General features: G+C 35.5%; 1 protein-coding gene across 1 annotated transcript in view; it reads right to left on the reverse strand.

The window, feature by feature from the left end:
- Positions 1-27918, reverse strand: part of CSMD1 (CUB and Sushi multiple domains 1) — a 1222061-nt gene that overhangs the window by 241001 nt on the left and 953142 nt on the right. Inside the window, exons 23-24 of the mRNA XM_075049874.1 lie at positions 24109-24265; positions 3111-3302 (exon numbers count right to left, since the gene is read on the reverse strand). Coding sequence (XP_074905975.1) covers positions 3111-3302; positions 24109-24265 — 349 coding nt within the window. The remainder of the gene's footprint in view (positions 1-3110; positions 3303-24108; positions 24266-27918) is intronic.

Here is a 27918-nt window from a genome sequence, read left to right on the forward strand (position 1 = left end):
AACCCAAAGTATTTAAATTAATTGACAGATTTGCTTTAGAATTTTGAGAAGACTCATTTAGAAACAGACTACATGATAAAATTTGGGATGATGCATTATATAGTTCATAAATTTTAAAAAAATATATATCCATTTTAGAAGCAGATCAAAAATAAACTTTCAAAAGTGATTATAACAAAAAATCCAAAAAGTTTGGTTTTCAATATGTAGGAATGAGCACACTGTAAAATCACCACCTCAAAGAATGTACTATATAAAGTAAATAACTAGACTATAACTAATAGAAATGACATGTTCAAACACGTTCTAGAATCTTCTAGAGAAGGAATTACAGGAATTCATTGATTTTCTTCATTAAGGCTTAGAACATAGAAAAAGTAAACATTAAGGCTAAGACCAATATAGCAGTATATCACTGAAAATGACTAGGTGTAGAATATGTGGAATATGTCTATGTATGGGCTTGAAATTTTTTGTGCATTAGATTGAAATGATTGTAAAGACAACAATGAATGTAAATGTCACTGGAGAGAACAACAAATACCAAATGCTGATCTAAAACACAACAAGCAAAAAAGAATAGGCCTCCACAAACAGGAGGATATTAAGAAAATGTGTCTAAGAAAGAAAGTGATACTTGGAAGTTCATGATAACTTAAGAAAAAGGAAGAAAAGGAAGCTAGTCACATCAGAGTAGAAAAAATAAAACTGATAGCATAAGAGAAAACTGAAGAAAGATAAGATTATATAAATAACACTGGAGGGGGAAAAAAAGAGTATGAAATGATCTGTAGATGGTTAACTGAGTTTTCAGGGATCTTCATGACAAGTTTTCCTGTGCACAGAACAGTAGAAAAAAACATAAAAATTTAATGAAGGTAACAGGCTGTTTGTTAAAGGCTATTTAGGAAGATTCACCTTTAGAAGATTTTCAGAGAGAATGGTGAACATTTGACTTCTTGGGGAGCTAATTAATTTTTCAGAAGAGTTTTAAATTGAGAAACAGGAAGAGGGCGACTATACAAAATTGATGCAATCCCCAAATCTGATTTTAAAGATAGGAACAAGCACAGCAAATAAAAAGATATGTAAAGAGATAAGGGTACATAGAAAGACAGCTTTGTAGTTGAACAGACAGCAAGAACAAAACCTGTGTCAGGATACTAAAAGAAAATTGACTATTCTATTGATATCGGGACATAATTCCACTTAGAGATGAAGTGAGATCCTCAAGAAATAAGAGATTTTGGTACAAGTGATTTCAAAAGCTTAGCAACAAAATGCAGAAACCAAATCTAGTAATGAAAGGTACAAAATCAAAGTATAATAAAAAAATAGAGTAGCAATCATAAGTGAAATATAGAAGCTTAAAAGTATACTGTTATCAAGAAAACTGGAAATACAGGTAGAGATATGGGAGTGGAGGGAGCATTACATAGTAGTGATGCAGTAAACTAAATAAAGTCAGCATAAAAAAACATATATATTGGTCAAAAATATTTTGGAGAAGGGTTCCGCAAGATGTTCTACAGAAGCAAAGATGGGAATTTTCTTTAGATTCACTTGATCCTGGCTTCCCTATCTTCCTCCAGGTCGGACTGGAATACACGATTTTTTTTTAATTATTTTTTTTTAAATACTATATGGTTGAGATCTTAACATCCCTATTAGATCAGAGGACAAATCATCCTACTAAGAAAAGGAAATAGGTAGATGGATGGATTTATTCACCTAATATACTTTAAACCAACAAGTATTTTAGAATTGATTCAAATACTTACTTGGTAGTGAACACAGGCACAAGAAAATCTTACAGAAAATGACCTTAGAGTAATGACTTCATTTAAATTAAATGGGGAGATAGGCAAAGGTAGGACTAATTATGGCTCTTCTCTACTAAAGGGCAAACTTAAAGGAAAAGGAAGCTAGCCAATTTAACTGAAGAGCTCGAGGACTTGCATATATAAAGAGGCTGGAAAAGTCTTTAAATCAAAACTGGAAAGAGTTGTTTTGACCTGTCATATATATATAAGAAAACTTACAGATACAATTCTAGAATCAAGTGAGAAAAATAACACCTCTACTAAGACAGCAGAAATGCTGTTCACTGATGTTTTTCTGGCACTTTCCCTCTGGGTAAGCTGAACTTTTGAAAGGAAGAGAGCTTGCTCCTTTGTAGACTGCAGGTCTGTGAATGTGTTCAGCATGAAGCAGCTCCTGGAATGGAGAATGTAGCACCCAATATGGGAGAGAGGCAACAAGCAAGGATCCTGCAGGTCAGGTGAGTGCTGAAGGCAGCTGGGGGCCTGCCTGTAGCAGGCAGCAGAGGCAAACACTAAGCATCAGAAGACACCTAGAAAGAAAGACTTTCGCAAGGGCTCATGGGAAGTCCATGTGAAACTTGAACTCAGGAAGTCACTGGTAATTGCTGGACTGGGAAGCAAAACTGGAGGAGAGAAACTGCCTAGCAAAGGTACAATGGGCAATAGCTACACAGGTGTTCAGTTCTTTTATGCATCTCACCTAGTACGTCTCTATTTAGCATTTATGTTGGTTGTAAAGAAACACAGTTTTAGACACTTGAACATGTGATGTTTAAAGAAAAGGTCTACCTCAAGGGTCTGAGAGATGGGGTATCCTAGCATGGCAACAGTGACTCAAGAGCACGCAGATAAAACAATCCACCAATGTAGGATGAAAATTAGAAATTAGCTTCATAGGAATGAGATGCTGAAATAACTTCTGATGAAAACAGGTAAGGTGAAAAAAATCCTTATTTGCTTTATGATCAGGCTTGCTTAGCTTCTGAAGTGTTTAGATAATACTGCCTATGACAGTATTTCTGACTTGATGACCCAGGATATCATCAGAACCAAAGCCGTAGGCTTTCATCAAAGGCTGCCCTAAAGAAAAAAGTGTTTCCCAGCAGTTTTGTAGCCATTAATAGCCAGCCAGAGAAGTTATATGTGGATGTCCACATAAAATCTTTACTTGAAATTTAAAATGTGTTTACACTATTATCATATCACAAAATACAGAAAGACAGAATATTTGGGTTTTTTTTCTTGAAACACCAGACTGAATTCTTTCATTGTCACAATCCGTATTACCTATGCAAGCAGGCAAAGGTTTGTCCCAAACTCTTCGATCTCCACTTAAGCAGGTCATAATACTACTACCATGCATTGTATAGCCAGGATTACAGCTGTATAAAATGACAGTGTCTATAAAATGTCCTTCATCTCGGATCTTGTAGCCATAATTTGGTATGCCAGGATCTTCACACTTCACTAGGTCAAAACCTGCAAACAGAAATGGGAAAGAAGAAAAAAAAGACACAGAGACATGATATCAAACAAAATATAATGCCAATGAATCTGATCTTGATGGAAATTATATTCTCATGATTCAATTAGATTAGATGTATACACAGTGACCAAAGATAAATTATATATAATTTGGGTAGATCAGAAACTGAAACACCAAGAACTAATTATTCATTTGATATTTGATTATGGCATTAGTTTATTGAACAAAGCATATTATCTACACTATCCTAGAAGAGATTAGTAAGCAATTTATTAGTTTATAACACTTCTATTCTTTCATTCTTTTTTATTCAGAGGAATGGAAGTATTTGCCCCTGTATTCTGCATGAAGTGTGAGCTTCACTTCCTCATCTAATCTCTATAACAAAGCCAGCAGACCATAGTGGTAACTCAGGAAGAAAATGTAAAGGTTATTGCATCAATCCTAGTGTCAAGATAGCATGGCTTCAGTTTCTTCTCTGCTGAAATGAAGAAATATACTTACACTCATTTTTAATTAGCATTCCCCTTTTTGGCCTATTAACATGCTGAATGGGATAAACAGCTCCCTCTGTGGTCCTTCGAATGAGCAGTTCTACTCTGAGCAGCTACAACTCTTTCCATATGTTACCCTTTCCTCTGCATTTTCTCCATATAACATAGCTAAAATGTAAAGATGCATTCTAAATCTCTCCTTTTGCCTCAAGATGCAGTTCTTGGAGAAATATAAAGAGTGGTTCCAGATTCATCTTTCTCAATTCCAGATTCTTTGTGGATTCTTCCTTTATTACTGCCATGTCCCCAGCCCAAGTAATTCTGACTCTACAAATGATTTCCATTTTGCTGTCTTTGTTTTACTGTACAGCTTCATTAAATGGTTCTGAATCAGGCTGCTGGTCTTCCCTTCAGTTTGCTGTTTTCAGCTCATTCTCTGCATGAGGTTCCCCAGAGAGGTTGTGGATACCCCATCCCTGAAAGTGTTCAAGGCCAGGTTGGATGAGGCTTTGAGCGACCCGAACTAGTGGAAGGTGTCCCTGCCTATGGCCAGGGTGTTGGAACTAGACAATCTTTAAGGTCCCTTCCAACCCAAACCATTCTATGATTCTATGAGGTCCTTCACTAATTAGGAGAAAATCAGACATCATTATGGTAAATAACATAACCATAGACAACCTTTCATTATTTTACAAATGCACAAACTAGAATTGGTATCATGTTTTTCTCATTGTCTTTCTCCTGATGCTGAGATCAACCTCATCTGAAAAAATGGCAAGGAGTCTAATACCTTGCTTTTCTTCCTGTACAGATGCTAAAGTTGTCCAACAACTGACTCCTCTGAAAACACAAAATGCCTTTGTTGACAAAAAAGAAACAAGCAAACACTCTCAGTTTCCAGACAAAAAGCGTAGCATTCATTTTAACTAGCTCTCAGCATTGATCATATAAACAGCCATACCTAAACCAGTTGCCTGTCTTTTAGAGTTAATAGTAACATATGAGGTATGATTAATGTCATCCTAAAGTAGATACCTAAAATAGATTGGATGAACTATGCAATTCTAAAAAGGTCTATTTCTCTTCATTAACTATAAAAAGAGCCAAGATGATTAGGTCATTCAGATGAGCTGAGGTTCACAAGAAATAGCTATATTTCATTATTTTAATCTCCTTATTAAACATACAAAGACATTTATTTTAAAACCTGAAAATATAAGTTGTGTGATAGATAATGTGATGATATTTTAATGCTGATTTGACAGCATAAGCCAGTGTAACACTGTTTCTCTGCCACCTGCTTTTAGATACTTTCCCATCCTTTAGTAGGTGCAGCATTTGGTTATTATTGGTAGTGGCATGTGATTGACAGATGAAGTTTCCGTGATTAAAGAATCTATCTGTATGTGGTGAAATAAACTTTCCATAAGACTGATATATAGTTAGAAAGCTACACAAGAGACTGATTCTCCACTACCTTCTACCACAAAAAGAAGAAAAGGTTGTCAGGGAGAGGTAGTATCTTTTGTAAGACCAATAGACAAATTGGGGTGAAATTAAATAAACTTTTAGACAAACAAGCCCTTCTAGTCTGCTTTTTAGCCATCTTAACTGCAGAAGATGTCAAGACTGGGATAAAATTATCGTTCTGACTTGCTATCATTTCATGTGTTCTACGTAGCATTCAGTTTTGCACAAGTGAGTAAATATATATGATGCAATGCCAGAGAATCTTATTTCTTCTCTCCTTTTTGTGGTGCTGCTTCTGTAGGATGATGTGTCTATAAAAGGCACTAGATCTCCTCATTCATCAGAATAAGGGCTTCCTGAATGGTACAAAAACAAGTTTAGTGTGTTTATCTTTTTCCAATCTGTTTGAACAGTATGCATGCCGGATACACTATTCCATTTCTCCTCAACTGCAATAATGATCCCTGAGGACTCTTGAAACCTCACTGATGTGAAGAGAAAGAGATTCTGCCACAAGCTTTAAATGTTTGATAGAAGTCTACCATAGCCTGTCTGCACTTTTCCTATTCTTGTTTTGAAATGGGACTGAGTAGCACAATAGATCTGTTTTTCCTTTAGGTTATTAATATTTCACATCATTATTTTAAGTCACTTATACCTTTAAGTATCCACTAACATAGAGGTTTTCCACCTCCTTTCCTTTGTAGACAGCTACAAGTTCTCCAAAGTGAGCTACAGTTCTATAAAAGTCTGTCTCTATTGAGAATACGCTTGCTTTTTTTTGATTACATTTACAGACTCTGTGGCAGAAGTCCATGAGGCCCCACAGATCACAGGCTGAAATTCACTGTACTACTACATTAGAATACTATAATTAAATATCATATGATATGAAGATATGAAATTAATCATTAAGAGAAATGATCTTGATATTACTTACTAACATAAAAACTTACTCTGGCTCTTATAGAAAGACTTTATTCTAAACCCAATTTTTCTGAAGACAGAAATTAATTCAAAAGGTATATTGAGATTTGGCATTTAGGGGAAAAAAATAACAAAGAATTGTTGGATTTTGTTTATTTCAAGCCTAAACTATCCATTGTGTAAAATGGTTTACTAGCCTTTGCCATTAATTTGAATAACATGGTTTTGAAATTACTTCTGTTACATTGCTAAATATGTAGTGTGTGTATATCATAGCATCCACATGTTAAAATACATTGATTTTCATTACAAAAGTTTGTGTAGGTGTATGTTTATAAAGAAATTAAATACTACTAATAAATCAATGAATAAATAAATAAAGTTTGCCTAGAACTTCTGTATATAACATAAAATTCAATGAATGTTGCAATAACAGAAGAATAAATTAGTTAGTTACTGTCTCTTCCTCTCCTCCACCTCAGACTGGTCTAGCTCAATCACATGAAACTTAAAGATTTTGTCCATTTACTCTTTTAACGTAAATATCGTAAATGTAGATTATGTGTCTCTAAATCTAGCATACTTTTACAGTTCTTGTGCCATCATTCTCCAAATGTGGAAAGACTTTTTCACTTGTCAATAGCACTATTCCAAGGTGAATTGCCTGCTTCTTCAAGAGCCTTATACTCTACAAATACTCACTGAACTGTATTTCTGTATCTGTAAATGACAAAATACCTCTGCAAATTATATGTCAGAAATAACGGCTTTGGTAAAGACAGTGCATCTGAATACACAGCAGTACATATAGGAATTTCTCAGCCAGTGCATGTGTCAGAGGACATGAAGTCCCTTACAGAAATACATTGCTTTTTTAAAATCTTAATTTTGACACTCTGTGGGACCAGTTATGTCAATAGAGGAGTTAAGATTTTTTGTCTATCTGTTTTAAACTCAAATCTAATCAAATTTTTATTTGGGCTAAAGTGTTAGACAAGCTGATTGTAGAGAACATAACCACTCACTGTCTTGGGTATCAGAATTCAATTTCCTATTTAACATGATACAGAAAAAAATAACATGCAAATAAAAATATCCAACTGGAAGTAAAAATATAAAACCTAGAATTAAATATTCTTGAGACACTAAAACCTTCAGTATTTGCTGTTTTGTTTAGATTATTCAGATATTTCTATCAAAAGACCACCTTGGAAAATTAATACTGATTTTAATTTCTTCTAATTATTGCTAATTCAGGAAAAGTCCAGTGGTAGTCTCAATTTTTAGGGTTGTTTGCACAATATTATACCTAGAAAAAAAATTAAGTCAAACATTCAGTATGACAAAATAAAAAGTATTATTGTTTTCTGTATCTGAAAAATAGAATATTCCCTGCAAGGACATCCAACAAACCAATTGTTGGCTTTTATGCCAAACTTTAAAAATGGTGGTTTGAATACTCTAGAAAAAAATATATGACAGTACAAAACTTGTGGCTGCACATTCACTACACTTTTCCATGAGCAAGACTATCTCTGTCAGTAGGCCTATTAAAAATTGGGGTATTTCACATGAAAGATGCCTTTCTAGCTCTTCTTATCCAATTTCTTCCCCTTCCTATCATACACAAAAAGTAGAACTTTCCAATCCCTTTTTCCCTGATGCTCTTGTACATTTGGTGTAATTTGTCATAAAGGACCATATTGTTGTGAAATCTCATTGTTAAAATGTTGCAACAGAACTTTAGTGTTAAAGTAGATGCTGTGAACTTTCACAGTGGGGAAATATGGTTATGAGCTTCATACAGCCACAGTACTCAGGTTTACCTGACACTGAAATGAGCCAGCAGTCTGAGAAATTCTGCCAATATTCTTACTGCTGAGAAAGATTATTGTACTGGTAAATTGCTACCAGTTATCTTATTCCTGCGTTTCATCATAGGATTATCAGAACAATGAATGGATAAAAGCCAGTTAAATTAAAACCAAAACAGCCAGAATACATCTTGATGATTGGCTATCACCTCCTGACACTATTTATCCAACATGATTTGTTCTGTCATATTTGATATAAATATTCAGGAGTGTAGAAATACCAGTTGTCAGGGTAAAAATTATTGATGTGTCTGTAATGTATGTAGACTATTAATTACAACTTCTTTCAACTCAGTTTAATTATGATGGGTGCTGTGGTTCTATCTACATCAGTAAGTCCTGCAGTACGGTAGAAGCAAATCTGGGCAGTGAAACAATGAAGGTGAGGACATGTTTATCTGCACTAAAGTGTTTTTACTTTAGACTAGCTTTTGTGTCCATTAGTAGGTGGATTATGCTACGTGCATCCCTGGAGCACACCTTTCCATTCAGCTCATTTGTACCCTCCAAAACCTGTTTTGAATACAAAGGTAGAAGAAGTAAGTGTTCATTTTGTGTCCCCAAGGGAAATTCTCAGGGATTCTATATAGTACAGTGTACTTTCAACAGAAGCTGATGAAGTTCTGAGATATCTGCAAATGTTCTCTTCACCTATTTTGAAAGGAAGAATATAGTTTACTTACCATATATAAATATATGTGCATTTACAGTGCATGTAAACCTACAGTGACTATACGAAAAATACGTAATCTAAGTAATTTCCTACACCTATTTCTAGAAAAAGTCCTAAGGTATTTTGAAATAATCATTCTCTAAAACCAGACACACAAAAAAGTAAGCACCTAAAAGATCTGCATTACCAACCTTTAAGTATTTGGTCCCTACTTGGAAACTCTAACCTTGAGTTCACTAAAGTAACACTAAGACCTCTAGGAAGAGTATGAGAAAAAAAAAAATTAGAGTTCCTGGTCTAGAAAGTGGACAAAAGCAACAAAGACACTCTGAATCACGAGCTATGATACTCATCCAAATTTTACTTCCTACAAAAAGGAATGCTGAGGCATGTTACATTATGTCTGTCTTAGTAGAATATACAAGCACACTGTTATTAGGGGCCAGAATACAGCTCTCCTTTGAGCACCCAAGAAATTAGGCTGCAGAGCGTTATTCCTTCCTTTTTTTTCTTTTTGGCTTAGTAAATCTTGTTCATGCTTTGGCACAAAGTATACTATGGCAATTAAAACTTTACCCATGGAAATGGAAGAGAATAGTTTTTTTAAAAAAAGGAAGTAATTGAACTGACAGTAAAGTAAAATGTAACATCACAGGCCTTAATACTGTGGTCCCATGGTGCAAATTTGTTCCAACAGTTTTTGACAGGTTAACTTTATTTACAAGCTTTATGTTGAATTATTGTTTGTCAATGCCATTCTGACTTTATGCCAAACCATATATAAAACTGGCATAAAAGCACAAAATGCTCATAAGTTTCCTTCTGTATGCTATAGTTAATTTTACAGGAATTCAATCAAGTGTTCCTGCCAGATTCAGATCAGATTTGCACTGCTGGGTGTTCTGATGCTGTACAGATTCATTCTTAATCATCATGGAACCTTGGCTTCAGATATGATCCCAGAACACTGTAACCACCGAGTAAAGGAATACTGTAACCACCAAGCTGAAAGAAGAAAAAAACAAACAAAAAAAGAAAGAATTTGCAGGAAATTTCTTCTTCTAAATTCAAAAAAGCATGACCCTGTGTTGTAACTTCTGTGGACTCTGGAGGTTTGTAGTATGAACTCTAAATAGAAAGCCCACCAGAATAAACTGTAAAGACATTTTAAAATAAATGCCAGCTGGGGTATTTGCAAAACTTTAAATGTCTAATCTAAAAAAGAACAGGTCCTGAAAACATAATATATAGCATATAGGTGTACATCAACACTACCAATGATCTCAGCTTAGATGATTAAGTTTATACTCATATAATTTCCTATTAATATTACTGCTTGTTACAGATGGGGAAATACTATTAAAGTAGCAATACCACTAATCCCTAGAAAAACTTCACAAGACAAGCCATGAGGGGTTAATTGTCCTGAATGAAAAGAATTTTTTGCAGCTCATATATTAAGCACTAAAGGATTAAAAGCACACCCCATGGGACTCCAAATAGCATTTAATAATCTCCAATAATTATATTGCTCTAGGTAGAGACTAGGTGGGCCCTGCTCAGCAAAAAGGTAATGTTGTTTTCATTTCTACTTTCCATGGAAGACAGAGCTCATGAATTATTTAAAATCTATCTTCAGCTTCTGAATGTGATGTGGCAAAATATTTTGGGATGACTCCAAAAAAAGAAGGACAAAGGCATATATAAATCCTATTTCAGTACACACATGGAAATATTAGCAGATGTTTTAATATTAAAAAAAAGTAAGGTAATGTGAAAACATTGGAAACATCAAGAACTCTGTTAGTGTTATCTAAATCTCAAGTAATTTAAGCTCATAAACATAGTCTATATGTTTTACACAGAATCATTTTTGAACTACCAAAGACTAATTAAAAGTATGAAATGGTACTTGAGTTAATGTTCAGAGTCTATAATGGATTTCTAAATGCATGTAAATGTCAACAAATACTCATTCTGCAGTTGTTACATCTTAAACATCCATAACATAATCTATTTAATTAAATCAATGCAATTCAAAATGAGAGTTCCTGGCATTTTCATTCTGTCTTGGAACCATTTATGTGCTATTGAAACTCACAGTTGTAAGAGGAAAAAAGTCTATATTATGTACTGGAAAACGTGCCAATTACAAAATCTCTACCTAATTGGAATGATAGAAAAGTCTATAGAAAGAAAAGCGTTTGGATATTGTGGCTATAGTGAGGTTTCAGAAACTTGCATGAACTTTCAAAAAGGCTAGGATGACAAATGAGCATAGACTGTATGCACTCAGACAAAATTAGCTCCAGACTTCTCTGTTTTGGATCCGTAAAGGTTTTGTAAGAAGGGCTGAAATATTTTTGTCTTGGTGATTGAATATTTTACATTCTAACACAGAACATCTGAAAGAGACCGAAGGAGCCATGTTTTTCAAATAAAATGATACATTTCTACATGCTTGTACAGCAGAATGAGTTCACAGCAAGTAGTGATACCTGCTGCTTTGTATCCTTTGGAAATTGAGAGGTACGCATTCGATTTCTCAAAAGCTTTTCAATCTATTGGCAATTCATGTTTGACTATACTGATGAGACAGTCATTCAATGGATAATACTTTCTAATAGGAGTTTCAGCACTTTTTCTTGACAAAAGCAATATGTAAGAAAATTTATGTAAACATGTAAAACATAAAATAATGATGTTAATACATGTTGTCAGTAACAGGTCTTTTGAGCATAAAATGAAAAAGAGAACTATTTTCTGTAATTTTCTTCTATAATAAGTATATTAGAAAAAGTTTTAAGGCCTCTCCACACCAATTTCAAAACAGCTCCTTTATGTCCATATGTCCTATTCAAAATCCCTGTTCTCCCCTTTTCACCAATAACATCCACACATATAAAAGAAAAAAAATAGAATTTTAAGAAGTTAAATACATGTAAACAGGTAGTAGAAGACAGATTTTGTATGTGATGTTTTTATTGAAAGAAAATACTTTTAATAAATAACAATACTTGCAAGAGATAGATAGGCAAATACGTGTGCCTGCATCAAGATGATTACTATGCATATATAGAAAGCATACAAGTAAGCTTTGCAATCAGCAACCAAATGAATAATTAATTATAATTTATACTCAATACAAGAGAAGCAGGGATTAAAGGTGGGATTTCTTGTGAGTTTAAGAACTCTAATTTCAAGTGTCTGTGGAGAGGTATCTTCAAGAACACTCCAGAGCTAAGCCCCCTTTATAAACAGTCGGGAAATGACTGATACAGTCAGTACTTTAAAATATTCTGTAGGTTACTTGTGAGAAGAGCACTGGTCTGACCTTTTTTGGGGGGAGAAGGAAAGAAGAAATTACATGAATACATTTTTTTCTTGTGTTATTTAGTGCAAGGTACTTTGGCTTAACACCTAACAAATGCTTCAGGAATTACAAATGTATTCATTTCCTCACAGTCTTTTCTAGACTACTCAGTCAGAGTAATCAAGTCACTGTGAACATAAAGGACAGATTGAAACATGGAAAAAGATTTGTACAAGCTTATAAAAACCAGTATGGCACAGACAGGTCTGAAAGTTAAAGACCCCCATCATCTGCAGCTGTGCTTATTCTTTCACACACTGACAGGGCAACAACACGCACACAGCACCCATTATTCTGGCTAGTGGTATTGATGCCCAACACTTCTGAAAGTCAAGTTCTAAATACACTCTGATGAACAACTTAGATAATGAGGAACACATAAATCTTGTCTACCTTTCATCATTCTGTCTTAAGCAACTTTCCCGACCTAGAAAGTTTATGGGAGTGGAAGGAATAGAAATAAACAGGTTTATAGCATTCATCTTCTTTAACTATCTTTCTTCCAAATAGTCTGCCCTACATGCATCCCTAGTTCTGCTCATATATCACATACACATAGTTTTGCCAGAGTGACTTTAATACTATGCATAAACTTTTGAAGGAATAATCTTAATTTAGTTCTTAAATAACTTTCTTACAGTTTTAAATAATTAGAAACATAGTTTTGATGACTGAAAAATCTGTTCCCCATTTAATGCTAAACCTAAAGTTATAAAAAATTACTAGATTCTAGGACAACAAACTAAACCTGTTGAAATGTAAACAATTTCCTCAGATAATGAAGACAGGGGAGAAAACAGTCACATTCCTGCATCTGAACTGTTAAAATCCTTACAAATGAATTCTGAATATTTTTTTCCTGAAAGGTCACATTTTCATAAACTCTATTTAATTTCATAATTTAAAAAATGGTTGTGTAATGTATTTTACATGAGTTATTTTAGAAGAGGTCATTTCAACAGTTTCCAAAAGGGAAAGATATCAGAAGAAATTGAAGATCAAACTTTGATCTCAGGGGCACACACAAATGACTTGAAATGTCTAACATTAAAAAAACGCACAACCCTATATAAGGTTTTACTTTTGTATAACAGTATGAGAAGTATGTAACATAATAGTATCTTTATATTTGTGTTGCTCAGATTTTATAATTAGACTGTTACAGTTCGTACTTTCATAAATTTAACAGTTAGCAAATGGACAATGAAGCACCTAAAAGATCTTACATTTGAATTGCAGCAAGAAGCTTGCAAGAAAGATTAGTCCATAATCCTAGGTTTCTAAGTGCAGATCATTGACCTGACTTAAGGAACTGATTATCAGTAAGACAGTTAGTTGGATAATAATGATGGTTGTTGCCCTTGTCTCATATTCATGAGCTGCAGCTTCTCTTTCCCAAAACAGAGAGGGTTAAGCCAATAATCCTAAACTGGAAATAATTGTTTCTCATTCAACATGATGCCAAAGTAGGCAAGAAGGCCGAGGGTAAAGAACAGCAAGATGTTGGCTGTTCTGTTCAAGTGTCCTAAGCTTTCAGACAGGAGATTTGCTTGTGGGAAAATTCTGGTAATTACAGCAGCAGGAAGAAATTGTCAGTAACACTGCTGTCTACTCATGTAAAACTTGGAAAAGAGAAAATGATTCACTGCAAACCAACAGGAGTCTTTTTGTGAAAAGCAGAGGAAACACACAAACTTTTGGAACAAATCCCAGCTAAAACACAGTAAATTCAACTGCATATACATATAATGGCAAAGTCTATAATGGCTTCATAGAAAGAGATTTTTTAAAAAATATGAGAGAAAAAGTTCAGGTTGAGGTGGCAAAGAAGGTAAAGAAGTTCTGTCCTTCAAGCCACTGCCTGGACAAATTAATGGAAACTGTGTTCCCACTAAGGTCTCAGAAATAATGCTTCAAATATGATCACTTCTTTAATATTAAAGTAACATAATCTTTAGGCCAGCACTTCTGAGATTATGAATTTAGCTGAAATCTGCTTGAAAATTTCAATCACATACTATAGCTAGGATGCATACATCAGCCGATGAGAAACAAATACACTTAAGAAGCCTACCTAAATTGGCATCACTCAAAAATCTTACTTTCATATTCTAGAGTTAGAATTTCAATATAAATGTAAAACAACACATGCATATGGACATCTATGGTGATTTCAGCTAGCCCCTCTCTTTCTCACCTTCAAGACAAAACTCCATTTTAAACTTTGTTACAGGAGATTTTAAAAAGCAGCTCTTTTCTTGATAATAGATGTGAAATACAACAGGAAAACCTCGTGGATTTAGATTGGATGAGAATCTCTGACCCATACACAGAAAAGCCAGGAGTCCTTCAACAGGTTATAACTGACAATTATTAGAACCAAATCAAAATAACCTTTAACAAATTACATTTTTCACATGCTCAAATCTCTTTTTTCCTTAATTGAAAATGAGAAATAGCTAACAGCTTTCTTCTTTCTCACGTCATGCACAGAGGGATAATTCAGTGATTTATGGATGATAAATTACGTAACTTTGGGAAAGTAAATAAAATGTTTTTCTTTTGAAACATTCAGAGAGCGTTTTAAGATAAAACATTATTCATCTTATGTATTTATATTTGCAATACACAAGTTTTAGTTCAAACAGAACCCTGACTTTCACCCCCAGTGTTTTTGGAGAACACAGTTTAATAATCATGGACTATTCAGCCTATACTCCTATCACAGCATGCCACTACTGTTCTATTTTTTGCGATTCTTCCTCTTCCCAGTTTCATTCTTGCAACCTTCTTACCAATGAAGTCTCAGTCCTCCACTCCATACGGTTCCAAAGTTCCTTGGAGAGCTTGTCTTGCTCTCCTCCTCTCTAATATGTATTCTAGTCTTTTTGTCTCAAACATCATCTTTCCTGATACCCCATGATGCTGTTCTTGCCTGCTGCACTTCTCGTCAAGTCTTCTTGGTTTGGTAGTGCTGCTTCCCTTATTCCAAGCTGCAGACATGGAAACATGAGAGGTTCCCATCTGCTCCCTTCCTTCTCTCTTCTTCCCTCCTCTTTAAGTCTAGCACTTATTTCCTCGGTACTGCAACCAAACAGCAGTACCCTCACTTTCTCAGGCTACCCACAAGACAGTAGGCATTGAGAACATAGGATGGTTGGTGGGTTGACCCCAGCTGGCAGGTAAGCCCCTACCCAGTTGGTCTCTCACTCCGCCACAGCAGGATGGGGGAGAGAATCAGAAAGATGAAAGCAAGAAAATTAATGGGTCAAGACAAAGACAGTTTAGCAAGTGAAGGAAAAGAAAAAGGAAATAAAAAGCAACAACAAACAAGTGATGCAAAAGCAATTGCTTATCACCAGCAGACTGATGCCCGGTCAGTCCCCAAGCAATGGCTACTTCAGAAAAATTTCCCCATTGCTAAGCATGACATCGCATGGTACGGAATATCTCATTGTTCAGCTCAGGTCAGCTGTTCCAGCTGTGAGACCTCCACCCTCCTGCCCACCCTGAGCCTACCTGGTGGGATGGCAGAGTAAGTAACAGAGAAGGCCTTGACACCCTGCAAGCACTGCTCAGCATTAGCTGAAGAAAATTAACTCCGTACCAGCCAAACCCAGTACAGATGGACAAACTGCTCACCTCCATCCTAATCCACGACTGCTGAGAGTGCTCATTTAAGAAAAAAATAATTTGGAGTGCTCATTCATAAGGTAGGACTTGCTCACATAAAATCTATCTAGCTAAAGATTTATATATTCACAAATTTGGGAAAATTTTCCTGAGATGGGCAAAACGCCAAACTGTGGCACAAACATCACCATGTCAGCATTTTCATCTCCAAAGCATGTGATAATGAAACTTTTCAACTAAAAGCATAATACAATGCTTATGTTCATCAAATAAAATGGTTTTCATTGTTTGTCTTAGAGAAAAAAAAAAAAAAGAAAAAATATTTGTAACCTACTCTGTTTACCAAAGTTAAATTCAGCAGTTTCATAGATGATTAAAAGAGTCTTTTAATGAAAAGTGAAAACCGACCTTAATCATACAGTGTTATAAGCTCAATATATTTTAAGTTCATACTAAGTTTCTGGGATGGGGGGTATTGTTTGGGTTTTTTTCACTTATAAGCCTTCTGGATTAATCTATAGCTTTTTGTTTTTAAAAAAGTTCATAACATGATACCTTATTTTGTTTTTTTGCCAAAAAAAATCAAACCTTTAAGATATGGCTCTAAAAATACACATTACACTATACTGATTATGATGATATGAAACGATGCTTAATTTCATCTAAATTCTCTGTCTTCTGTTTGCAAACCTTTCCTTTGGCATTTATTAAAATTTACTTCTCAATTTTGCAAGTATGTCTTTCTTTTAGATGTTTTTTCTATGCATGCAATACAGCTTACATTAATTTGGGGTTAGTCACATAATTGTACTGCTCTTAAAATGACCTGTAAATATATATATGTATAGGTTAAGAGATACTAATTTAATGATTTTTGCCTTTTGTTTATTTTCATTTAATTTTGTCTTTTACATTTTTGCTGCAGTGTGTGAAGGTCCTCTTTACACACCAATTAGTTACTGAAAAGAAACTACAAGAGCTTCTTTTCATTACTGGATTGTTCTGCTCAACTGACACTATACAGCTTGAGGCAAAGCCACTGTATTTCTGAATTTAAGTCTGTTTGTGTGCTAGCACAATTGACTGAGTTTGCAGTTTCAGAACATTTTCACTGACATTCTTTTAACATTTTCAATTACTGTAGAACAGGAAATGAACTAAATTAAATTTCATTTCAGGATTCTCCTAAATTAATTGCCAGATTTAAACCATTTATATGAATTTAGATTATGCTAATTCAGATTCACCTTCCATGCACTAACTCTCACTGTCCCTTGAAAGATGTAGGGGTAGAGAATGTTTATAACACAGAACTTAAACTGAAAATTAGAATTAAGTCTTTAGCAATAACAGAATACTATGAATGCCAAATCAGTGCATCATGTCTGAGAAATGTATTTCTAAATTCCTTTCTTAAACTGAAAAGTGTATCTTGAGACCAATGAAAAGAATATTGTAAAACTGCTAACTATGCATGCTACATATAGAGGACGATAAAGGCAAATAAAAATATTAAACCTACATTTAAAAAAAATCATTCTATCAATGCACAGTCATAAATCTGTTTTCTTTTAGAAACACTAGATAGAATTTGATGCAAGTTCTATGGAGTTGAGTACAGCTCAAGGGCCTGAACCCTGCCCACTCTTCTGGCAGAAATGATAGCCACGTGGAATTCTGCTTTCTGAAAAAAATGGTCAAGGATTCAAAATTGGTGAAGTTAACATTAAGATCTAATACTACATAAAATCCACTCTCAAAAAGACAAATCCTTAGTGAGAATTTTTCCAGCCCTCATTTCCATCTTAGCACAGAAGTGCAGGAAAATGCCTAATTTCATGTCATAGGGAAATGGAGGTGTCATGTTTTAAACCCAGCCAGCAACAAAGCTGCTTGCTCGCTCACTCCCTCCCCCTGCTCCTTGGGCCTGGTGGGATGAGGAGGAGAAAATATAAAAAAACACTCATGGGTCGAGATAAGGGCAGGGAGGGATCACTCACCACTTATGGTCACAGGCAAAAGGCAGGCTCAACTTGGGGAAGAAAGAAAATCAATTTAATTCACTACCAATAAAATAAAAAAAAAGGATAATGGGAAGTAAAACCAAACCTTAGGACACCTTCCCCCCACACCTCCCTCCTTCCCAGCTCAACCCCACTCCCGGTTTTCTCCCCCTCTTCCCCTCAGCGGCACAGGGGGACGGGGAATGGGGGTTGGGGTCAGTTCCTCAGCCCTTGTCTCTGCTGCTCCTTCCTCCTCAGGGGGAGGACTCCTCACTCGTCCCCTGCTCCACCAGGGGGTCCCTCCCATGGGAGACAGTCCTCCATGGACTTCTCCAACATGAGTCCTTTCCACGGGTTGCAGTTCTTCACGAACTGCTCCAGCATGGGTCCCTTCCACGGGCTGCAGTCCTTCAGTCCCAGACTGCTCCAGCGCAGGCTTTCCCATGGAGTCCCGGCCGTCTTCGGGGGCTTCCACTCCCCCATTCCCCTCTATGGGCTGGAGGGGGACAGCCTGCCATCTCACCATGGGCTGCAGGGGCATCCCCTCCTCCCCCGCTCCTCCTCCCCACCTTCCTCACTGACCTCCGTATCTGCACAGGGGTTCCTCTCCCATTCCAATCTCCTGTTCCTCTCCCATTCCCATCCCCTCACTCCCTGCAGGTTCCCCTTCTTAACTCTGTTCTCCCAGAGGCGCTACCGCCGTCGCTGATGGGCTTGGCCTGGGCCAGTGGCGGGTCCGACGTGGAGCTGGGGAAGCTTCTGGCAGCTTCTCACAGGAGCCGGCCCTGCAGCCCCTTCCCTGCTACCAAAACCCCACCACACAAACCCAAAACAGGAGGATACAAATAAAAGACAAGCGTTGAGGAACTACCACAGAACTTCATTTTTAATCTATAGCAGTGAATCAGGAAGAGGTGAGTGAAAGGCCTTCAGAAAGTTAAAATCTAGCTACAGAGTGTACCACAAATCTCTGAATGGTTTTCAGACTTTATGAAGTCTGTAATTAGTTCTCCATGTTTCTGAAACACACAGGAGTTTGTCGTGAGGGAGAACATACTGCTGAGTGGCGCAGTGCAGCCAGGCACGTTCCTACAGATAATATCTGTCAGTATTTCTGGATGGACCATTCCACTGACTCATTACAATGGACTCCAAGGTTTATTCTGCAGATAAGTGCAGCTTTTGCTTCTATTATATCCTGCACAGGACTGAGGAACCATGAAATTGGAATAGTGAGTGAGATAAGCTGCTCCTAAAAAAGTAGATATCTGGATAAGGACCGAGAGCAACTTCATGCTATCTATGACAGGCAACCGCCAATGCAAGAAACTTGGTAAAAGCCATCCAGTCTGAGAAGAATCCAAAGAGCAGTTCTACAAAGTGGTAAAGTTCCTTACACATGACAACCCCAGGATACTTTCTGAGGATGGGTGGAAGGTGTCACGAATATAGACACCCATCTGCTGTGAAGGAAAGACCCTTTTCTTCTCAACTATGTGGGAACTTTTACTGAAAAAACAAGGATGGGCAAGTATTTGAACAGGAAGCACAGCCACTGCCACCTTTGTTGCAGCCTTTGTTTTGAGATATGAAGATTCTTTTAAGTGTTTTACCTTCTTTCTATAAATTTTGGACACATACATAAACGAGCAATGTCTTTAAAAGATAACCAATGACACAGCTACTGGCAAACAGAAATTGTGAAAGTAATTTTTGCATCGACATCTACGTGCACCAAATAAGACACAGGTGAAATTACTGTGCAAGTTATCTTCACAGGGGTTAACGGTGAACACAGTATACTCAGGTATAGTGCTGAGTACTCTGTGATCTGTACAACTCCATAGAGACTACAAAGTAGTCAGCATTACACAGTACTCAGAGCATCACAAAACATTTGTATATAACATGTATGATAAAGTGTGGAGGGACTGTTTTTTGTTTCCAGTAGCTAAGAAAAGTGAGACTATGCTCAAGGAATGAGGATTAAACTGTAGTAGGGAAGCACTTGTGACACAAGTGAGAGTAAGTGTAGTTCTCCACATGATGAGTGAAAACAGCCACTGCTAAAATTCCTCTTGTGTCAGGACTGGGACAGGGGATTGGTTAGACACCACAGGGAGACTGCCTGTTCGTTATTCAGAGGCTGTACTGCATTGCTCCTTATTTAAAGTTGCAGTCTGTTACTTTTACCAGACAGCTGTGTTTTGCTTTTACTGCCTGTCACTGTGTGGCATCAATAAAATTTCATTTTAATTTGAATGTCAATGTAACATTAAATACTACTGACATGACAGCACAAAGCATTGGCATCTTTATACCAGAATAGCCAAATCTTCTAACTGAGCAGTGAACAGGAAAGGTAGTTCCAGCTGTGGGAATGCCTATGGCTACATTTTTTCTTCCCCACAAAAACTAGAGGTGTCTCAGGGAGAAAATTTCAAATTGGACAGGGAAAAAAAAACAAACAAACAAAAAAAAACAAATTATAAAACAGAATTATGAAAGAAGAACTGACATTTTCTCAACCAAAAAAACCACCCAACTGTCACATGAGACAGTTGCAGCTACAACATGTATAAACTTATATTTTTACATGCAGATCTCTATTGAAGTCCACTACTCTTAGGGAATTAAAGCCATCTTAAAAGTCTTTTTTTGTTCCTTGGGTTTTACAAACACTTCCCATTATGGTTAAAAAGAAAAGTATATTGGGGAGGGGGGGCAAAGAAAAACTTCGCTATTTTTGCAAGCTCTGTTTGAGAGAAGTAAGAAATAACAGAAAGGAAAATTTGTACAATTTTGGCTTCATTCTTAAGACTAAAATAATCCACTATCTTCTCATATTGAAAGACTCTCTTACTTCTTATGTCATTGGTATATAAAAGATATTTACAATGGAATAATCTATTGAAACCTGAGATCATCTTCAGGTAAAAAAATTTAGTCCCATCAAGCTTATGTTGTCATTTCCTCAGCACTGAGATATGAATGCTCACAGTCATTCCCTCTGACACCAGTGTAGAGGTACTATAAGTGAAAACAGACACTTTCTCTTATTCATCCTAACATATGTTCATGCTAGTTTTAAGGTAGTGGCTTTATATAAACTTGTTTTACATGAAGTAGACAAGTTTTCTTCTCTGTTCCTCTTGTGTTTTTTCTCCTCCGGTAGACTCAGATTCAGCTATTGCTGAAATTACAGTTTCATTGACTCTCATTCATATGTACTTACCCTGCCAATCTCAGGCTAAAATATTTTAAAAAAAATGTTATTGTCTCCATTTTTCTGAAGCAGTTTCTTTAAATACAATCACTATAATTTTAGGCCTCAGTCAAAGTATTTTCTTAGTTTCTCAAAGCAGTTGCGAAAGAGTACATATTTTTTTCAGGATCCTTTCCAGTAAAAAAATATCTCTCCCCATTGTGCTAAATCCATTTCCTTGAAATCATCTTGTAGTTATAGATCGAAAAATAAAATTACTATAATTTCTAGCTTCCCTTCAGTATTGTTCTTACCCTGAAGCAATTTCCTGTATAGCAGATTTCATTAGAACTTGAATCCTTTAGATTTCCTTTTAATATCTGCTTATAATCTGATTTCTGCAATTTATACAAACAACTCAGATTCTGAGTTTATAGAATTCTTTTTTTTATAGAATAGTTTTATTATGTCAGTAATGAGATTCTGAAAACAGAAATAAAGTTTCTTTATCCACATTTCTGTTCTCATAGATCATTAGCTTTTTCTTCTGTCATATTTGTAAATTTAACATCATCCACAGAATTCACAAAGTTAAAAAAAGATGGAAAGGTAGTTGCACAGAACTGAAATAGTAAACTTTTAAGTTAGTCTTTATAATAATTGCAATGGTTCTAGAATTCAAGCTTTGAAGCTGCACTAATCTTAATTTCAATAGCATTAATGGGAAGAAAAGTACTTCAAAGACCAACAATTAAGTGCAGTTGATGTATCCCTTGTGGGCAGCAAGAACTCAGCAACCAGATAGGGAATAACCAGAATTGATTTACCACTAGATTTATTACACCATCACTTCTCCTAGCTCTTTCTAACAGTCTTATGATATTCATTACTCAGTTTCATTCACTCCAGCATATATATTTCTTATTTCCTTCAGTGAGACCACATTTTAACACTCTTTTAACTTTTTTCTTTGTTTTAGTAATTTTAGAGTATCTGGCATTATATTTCAATCTGAAAAGTGAATAAATAAACTGCAGAGTAATCTCTCCGGGAAGTTAATTTGAGCTGTAAACTACAGCTTGATTAATCCAAACAGATAATTATCATTTTGTGTTTGATGTATTTATCAAATGCAAAATGGACACATTTGTTTAGTAACTGCATTGGAACTGCACCAAAAACTCCATTCCCATCAAATAATGAGTATAAATTTCTGTTATATCTAATCTTTTAAATAATGCTAGGCTTGGACTCATTCAGAAAAAGAATGGGAGTCAGCACTGCAGCCAATTTTCAAAGCATTCCAAAAGAATGCATCTTCTGTTTGTATCAATTTATAAATGGTGAAAAGTCCCACACTGAAGTGTTTGGAAATAACATAGAATATGTTTTCTTGTTACAGTTGATGGAAATCACCTGGTTAGATGGTCACTATCTCAAAATGTATTATCTTGAATTTGGCTTCCTGAAAATACACATGAAAAGTAAGGAATTAGACTGTATTTACAAATGGGGACTGTCTCATGTGAGAGCCAGCAGGAGGAAAAGTCATTACAGAGGAACATTTCAACAGGAACTGCTGCAAATTGATCACATATGATACACTAAATGAGATATCTGGCAACAACAACAAAAAAAGTAAAATGTTATGAAGAGATAGGAAAGTGAGTTTTGCTTTTGTACACAATATTGTTAAGATTCTTGTTAGAAGACTGTGTCAAATTCTGCCTACACACTTCAGAAAATGTGAAAATACTTGGAAGAATAGAAATCAGATATTCAAAACTAATCAAATAGCCAGGAAAAAAAGTCTTAAGACATGAATGTTAGCTTACATAGAAAAATCTGGTACAGGAGAGCAAATCTTACTAGAATTGTGAACTGAAGTGTAACAAAATCAAGCTATTGGATGCAGAAATTAAGCCAAATTCCATCTTTAAACAAAATGCTATTTCTAAATGGTAGGTGGAACTGATAACTGCAACAGGATTTGAAAGGAACTGATTCAAGTCACTTGAAATCAGAGGCCTTAAAATAAGATTATTTTTAAAACAAATGTTTTGTTCCTTTTTCTAAAGGAAAGATTCTACGGTCTCTATAGGCAAATCAGAGCAGATTTGCCTAGTGGTAATTTCTGGATTCTGAAACAAAATGAAAGAATATATACTATTTAAATTTAAAAGAAAAAAAAATCATTTTAACACTTTTCATCTAGCCAGAGAAACCTTCCTTTCCTTTATGGTTCTGTAAGAAAAAAACGCTAGAAGTAGGTTGATAAAATTTCAGATTTACCAGGCACAGCAGAAAGACAGAAGGGAAAGTGAATGATTTCTGCTTTTTCCACAGCTGGCTCCAATCCAGAGGGAAGCCAGCAGATGTACTAGAAAGAGCTATGATTCCATTTCTGTGCCACTGTGTGATGTGGTGCTCTGCTCTGCAGGATTCAACAGGAGCTTATGGAAGCTGATGTGAAAGGCAATAAATTGAAGGCAAAGGGAACTTGGAGATTCCTTGAAACCTGGACAAAATATCTCTATGTGTGTTGGAAACAAACTAATTATCCCCAAAGTTATCCCCCCCAAAAGACTAATTTTTTTTGCCAGCTAAATTACTTAAATTAATTACATGCAAACTGTGGGACAAGTGTATTGTTTGTCAAAACTTGTTCACTCAGGTCTCCTTCCAACATACTTCATCCTGATCCTGACAAGCAGTCAGGACACATTAAGAGTGTGCACCCAAGCACACTGTATTCTTTTTACTCTCATTTGTACTCTTATTTTTTTTTTTAATTTGACTGCAGAGATTGAATATTCCATTTTTAAAATCTGTCTCTGTATAAGTTTTCTGCTACAGTGTAACACTAATATATTCAACCGACATGTCACAATTTACTCTTTTTCAAACCCCACTGCTAAGTCTTCAAAATAATAAAGCTTTCTAAATTTGAAAGGTTACAGTTTTGCTTTTAGTAATTTTCTTGAATTACTAACACCTGTCCAGCCACGTAGACAAGTAAAATTCAGTCTCCTAACCACAGTACATTCTAGGAAATTACCTTCACCATTCCATGAGAAATCACTGCAGCTGAGAAATACGCATTTCCCCACAAAACAGTCAATCAGACCATATTTGTGAGCTACTTACTTGTGTAAGTGAGCTGAAATCCTTGGTCAGTATCAGATCCATTGGTATTAAACTCTATCCACAAATGGTTAGAGGTGCTATTAAGGATAACTCCCATCATGTCATTTTTGGTGAAGGATCCCAGAGAGCGTGAAGAACTGTCTTTTCCATCATACACCTTGTAGAAACAAAATAATAGTATTAAACTGGACATCAAATCTAAATTTTTGAAAAACTTTAGTTTATCTTTATACAAAATTTCCAAAGTTAGATATGTATCACCAATAGTTTCTCCAAAAACTGAATGTTTCCATTTTGTGAGGTACATACCACTTGGTTATGCAGTTCAGTGAAATATAAAATATTCTGTCACACTTAAGGTGTTATACAGTCCTTTTTCCTTTTCAGTTTTCTGAGTTCATCTTGAATGAAACTAGTATTTATATGCAACTCTATCTTCTGAGGTTTCATAAGCTCAGATTATTTTTCACGATTATTCACAAAGGCTAACAGAAGTATAATTTCAGAAATCACCACTGAAGTAAGGCTGTAGGAGGTAAACCCTTACAGCCTACTCTGTTCTTTCCTGTCTGGAGATATCAACAGCAGAACTGAGGTATTAAAGTCAATCTGTCACCTTTTATTTCAGACTCTGAGCCTGCAGTAAGTTTTGTTTTACTATAGGTTTTAACAAAGAAAGATAGGTCTTCAAAAAGATATGTGAGTCTATTTCTAAACTAAGTGTAGAGGTGTTCTTATTTACGATGTTACTTTATCGAAAACTATCAATAGAAGACAAAATCAACAATACCTCTGCAATTTTTCAAATCCTAGAATGAATAAGAATGTCTTTTCAATTGTTCACTAATATAGGACAAGTACAAAGAGTTGGCTCAGGGGTGAAAAATTATTTTTGTTTATTGCAAAACCTTGAAAGCCATAAAGTGCCAAAATGGTCTTCTGTATGTTTGTGTGTCAAGATGAATTAAAAAAAGCTAATTTCTTCTTTAAATTACATAAATCACCCATACATTCTCATGAAAAAATAGGCAAATATGAAGTGTATTTCCTACTTCCAAACCATATACCATACCTCATGTGGATGCTTATATAAAGGAAGCCATGAATCTTAACAGCTGCATTCTAATATGAAGTAAAAGATAATTCACCCTGATCTCATATGTCCTAGAGTGACTGTAGACAACTAGTGCAAAAGCTACAATTACAGTAAATATCTTAAACTCTGGATCTTCATCTCTCCATTCTCAGACCTTCTGGTAGAGTGAGGGTTTATGCTGATTCCAGCCAGAAGCAGGCAGTGACCTATTCAACAATATAAATTGCTACAATTAAGTCACAGACACTTCTTCCTATTTGAATGTCCAGTTAGATCTATTAATGAAATTTAGAAATGCATCTTTTGAGAGGACAGACCACTGCAATTACATTTATGGTTGATGACCAACAGTTAAAAGCAGAGTTATCTTCTCAGTGGAGCAAATACCAGCATACCATCATTATAGGTCAATGTCTTGAAAGTACCTCATTCATCTCAAGTGCCAACATGAATGAAATAACAACATCCATAAAGATTTTTTAAGATAAAAGCATAAATTCATTTTAATAAACATACACAGATATAAATAATAAACTTCCCTAAAAGAAGCTTTTGAAAAATAATATATTATGCTAGGTATTGATAAAACAATACATTCTTTCCTCATTACTAAGGCAAAGATTGTCTTATATCAGGGCACATAGATGAGCTATTGGAAGACACAATTGTATTTAAGATTCATGCGAGCAGTAACACATAGTTAATGTCTACCTCTTGGCAGGAATAAGACTTTAAGCTGTACTAAGAGTAACTGAAAAAATGCTTCCAAGCTTCTACCATTGTCCTGGGCCAGAACTACAGATCACTTTCACAGACTAATTACACTTTATTTATCAGAGCTAGAAATCTATTGTACAAAATAAATAAGCATTCATTCACCATAAAATTTATTTTTCAATAACATTCTGTTCATATATATTATGCAAAAAGCTCAGATATATTTTACTTGGTTTGAGAGCTATTGCTTTGGATGGCATGATCTATTTTTAACTGTAATTAATAAAAATGCTATCTATGTTTAAAAAAAAAGTTATTTTTATTCATCTTTAAAAAAAAACCAATAACTTCTCATTATTACAATTGTACCTTAGACATTCTGTTCCTACAGTGTTTTACCTCACTGTTACAGATACTCTTCCTACCTCAGGATCAGCAAGTTAAATAATAGTATCTCTCAACATGAATCCAGACACAAATGAAAACATTGTTTTATGAAATAAAAATGAGATAAGAGGGATCATGGGAAAGTAGCTGTAAAAAAAGCTGTGACAATTTTTAACTGGTGATACTTGCCCAGCTGTTGTTAACATTATAGATGTAAGTAGGTACATGTCTACTCTTGTAATTGAAACAGTGTTAGTAAACAAATATAAGCACTGAATCTCCACTGTCTATACTGATAACTTGTTCGAACTATCCCTGGGAAAGAAAAAGCGTTGTCCCTAACAATTCTTGGTCATGATTTGGTAATTAGTGTGGGCCAAGGACCATTCCCAATAGGCAGCTTTTGTGCAACCATTGTGTTCTGTCCTAAGTGTCTGTCTCCAGAGCCAGAGAACACATTTAATATACTAGTCTAGACATTATTACTATCAACTCATATATAGTGTGCCTGTTTAACTCATTTAGGAGAACCCATTTGAAATATAATTCACATGCTACAATTACTATTTTCTCTGTCATGAAGAAAAAAGGAAGGTCTATTTGGCCAAATAAATGAAAGACTTGAAATTACATTCTGGTTTTCCTCTTACCTCTAACAAATTCACAGTGATTGCATTATAAAGATTTCACCATAAGTAGCCACTTTAAGAATTATGAAATTTCAAGTGGCAGTTCAAGCAGGGAGGTCGGGAAGCTGAAGTGTTAGTGAGTGAGAAAGGATAAGCTTTAAAATAAACAGATAATCCAGGTACTCAGTTTTGCCATATGCCTCAAAATGGTGATTCTGTTTCTATTTCTTTACTTGAGTTCAGATTTCTTTCCTGCTAATTCAAGTTCAAACTTTGCCACAGCTTTGGAAAGCTTTGCCCACGACTTACAGTCCTTAACGTGCATGTATTATCCTTGAAAGCATTAGATTTGACCCTTCCTCATGCACTGGTCTTACTGATGTCAGAAATGTCCTTGCAAATTATGTTATTCCCTATGTACCATAGCCTCAATATCCAGCCTCAATATTCCCACTTGTACCAACAGTAAACCTAGTTGCATATATACAGCCAAAGGTGGTTTATATTTTCAAAGCCAGTAAACAGTGCCAGAGTCCAGTCACCACAACTTGATTGTCTACACAGTATTTATTGTCAGTACATCCTTGGCACGCATTTAATGCAGACTTAATAACAAACACCCTCACAAATCTTTCCAGAGAAAGCATTAGTGCAGGAGCTGCACAGGCCAGGGACTGTTTCTGAGAGACAGTTTGAGTGAGCCACCGTGTTTTGTAAGATTAGAGAGTTTAACGTTATGGATGTAGTCAAACTGCAGAAGCTGGCCTCGGGGGCAGCAGGGAATGATCACAGCTTTGTTTGGAGCACTAGGATAAATGTAGCCAGAGCATTTAGGGATGCCCCATTTCACCTAAACATTTGTGAGGAACTAAAAGGGAAGTGCTTGCTCTACTGCTGGGATTAAAATATGCAGGGAAGAGAAGAGGACAGTGCTACAATTACTCATGAGGTGAAATGCTCTAGTAACAGTGCTAATGTATC

This window comes from Buteo buteo, chromosome 17 (assembly GCF_964188355.1).
Source record: "Buteo buteo chromosome 17, bButBut1.hap1.1, whole genome shotgun sequence".
NCBI lineage: Eukaryota > Metazoa > Chordata > Aves > Accipitriformes > Accipitridae > Buteo > Buteo buteo.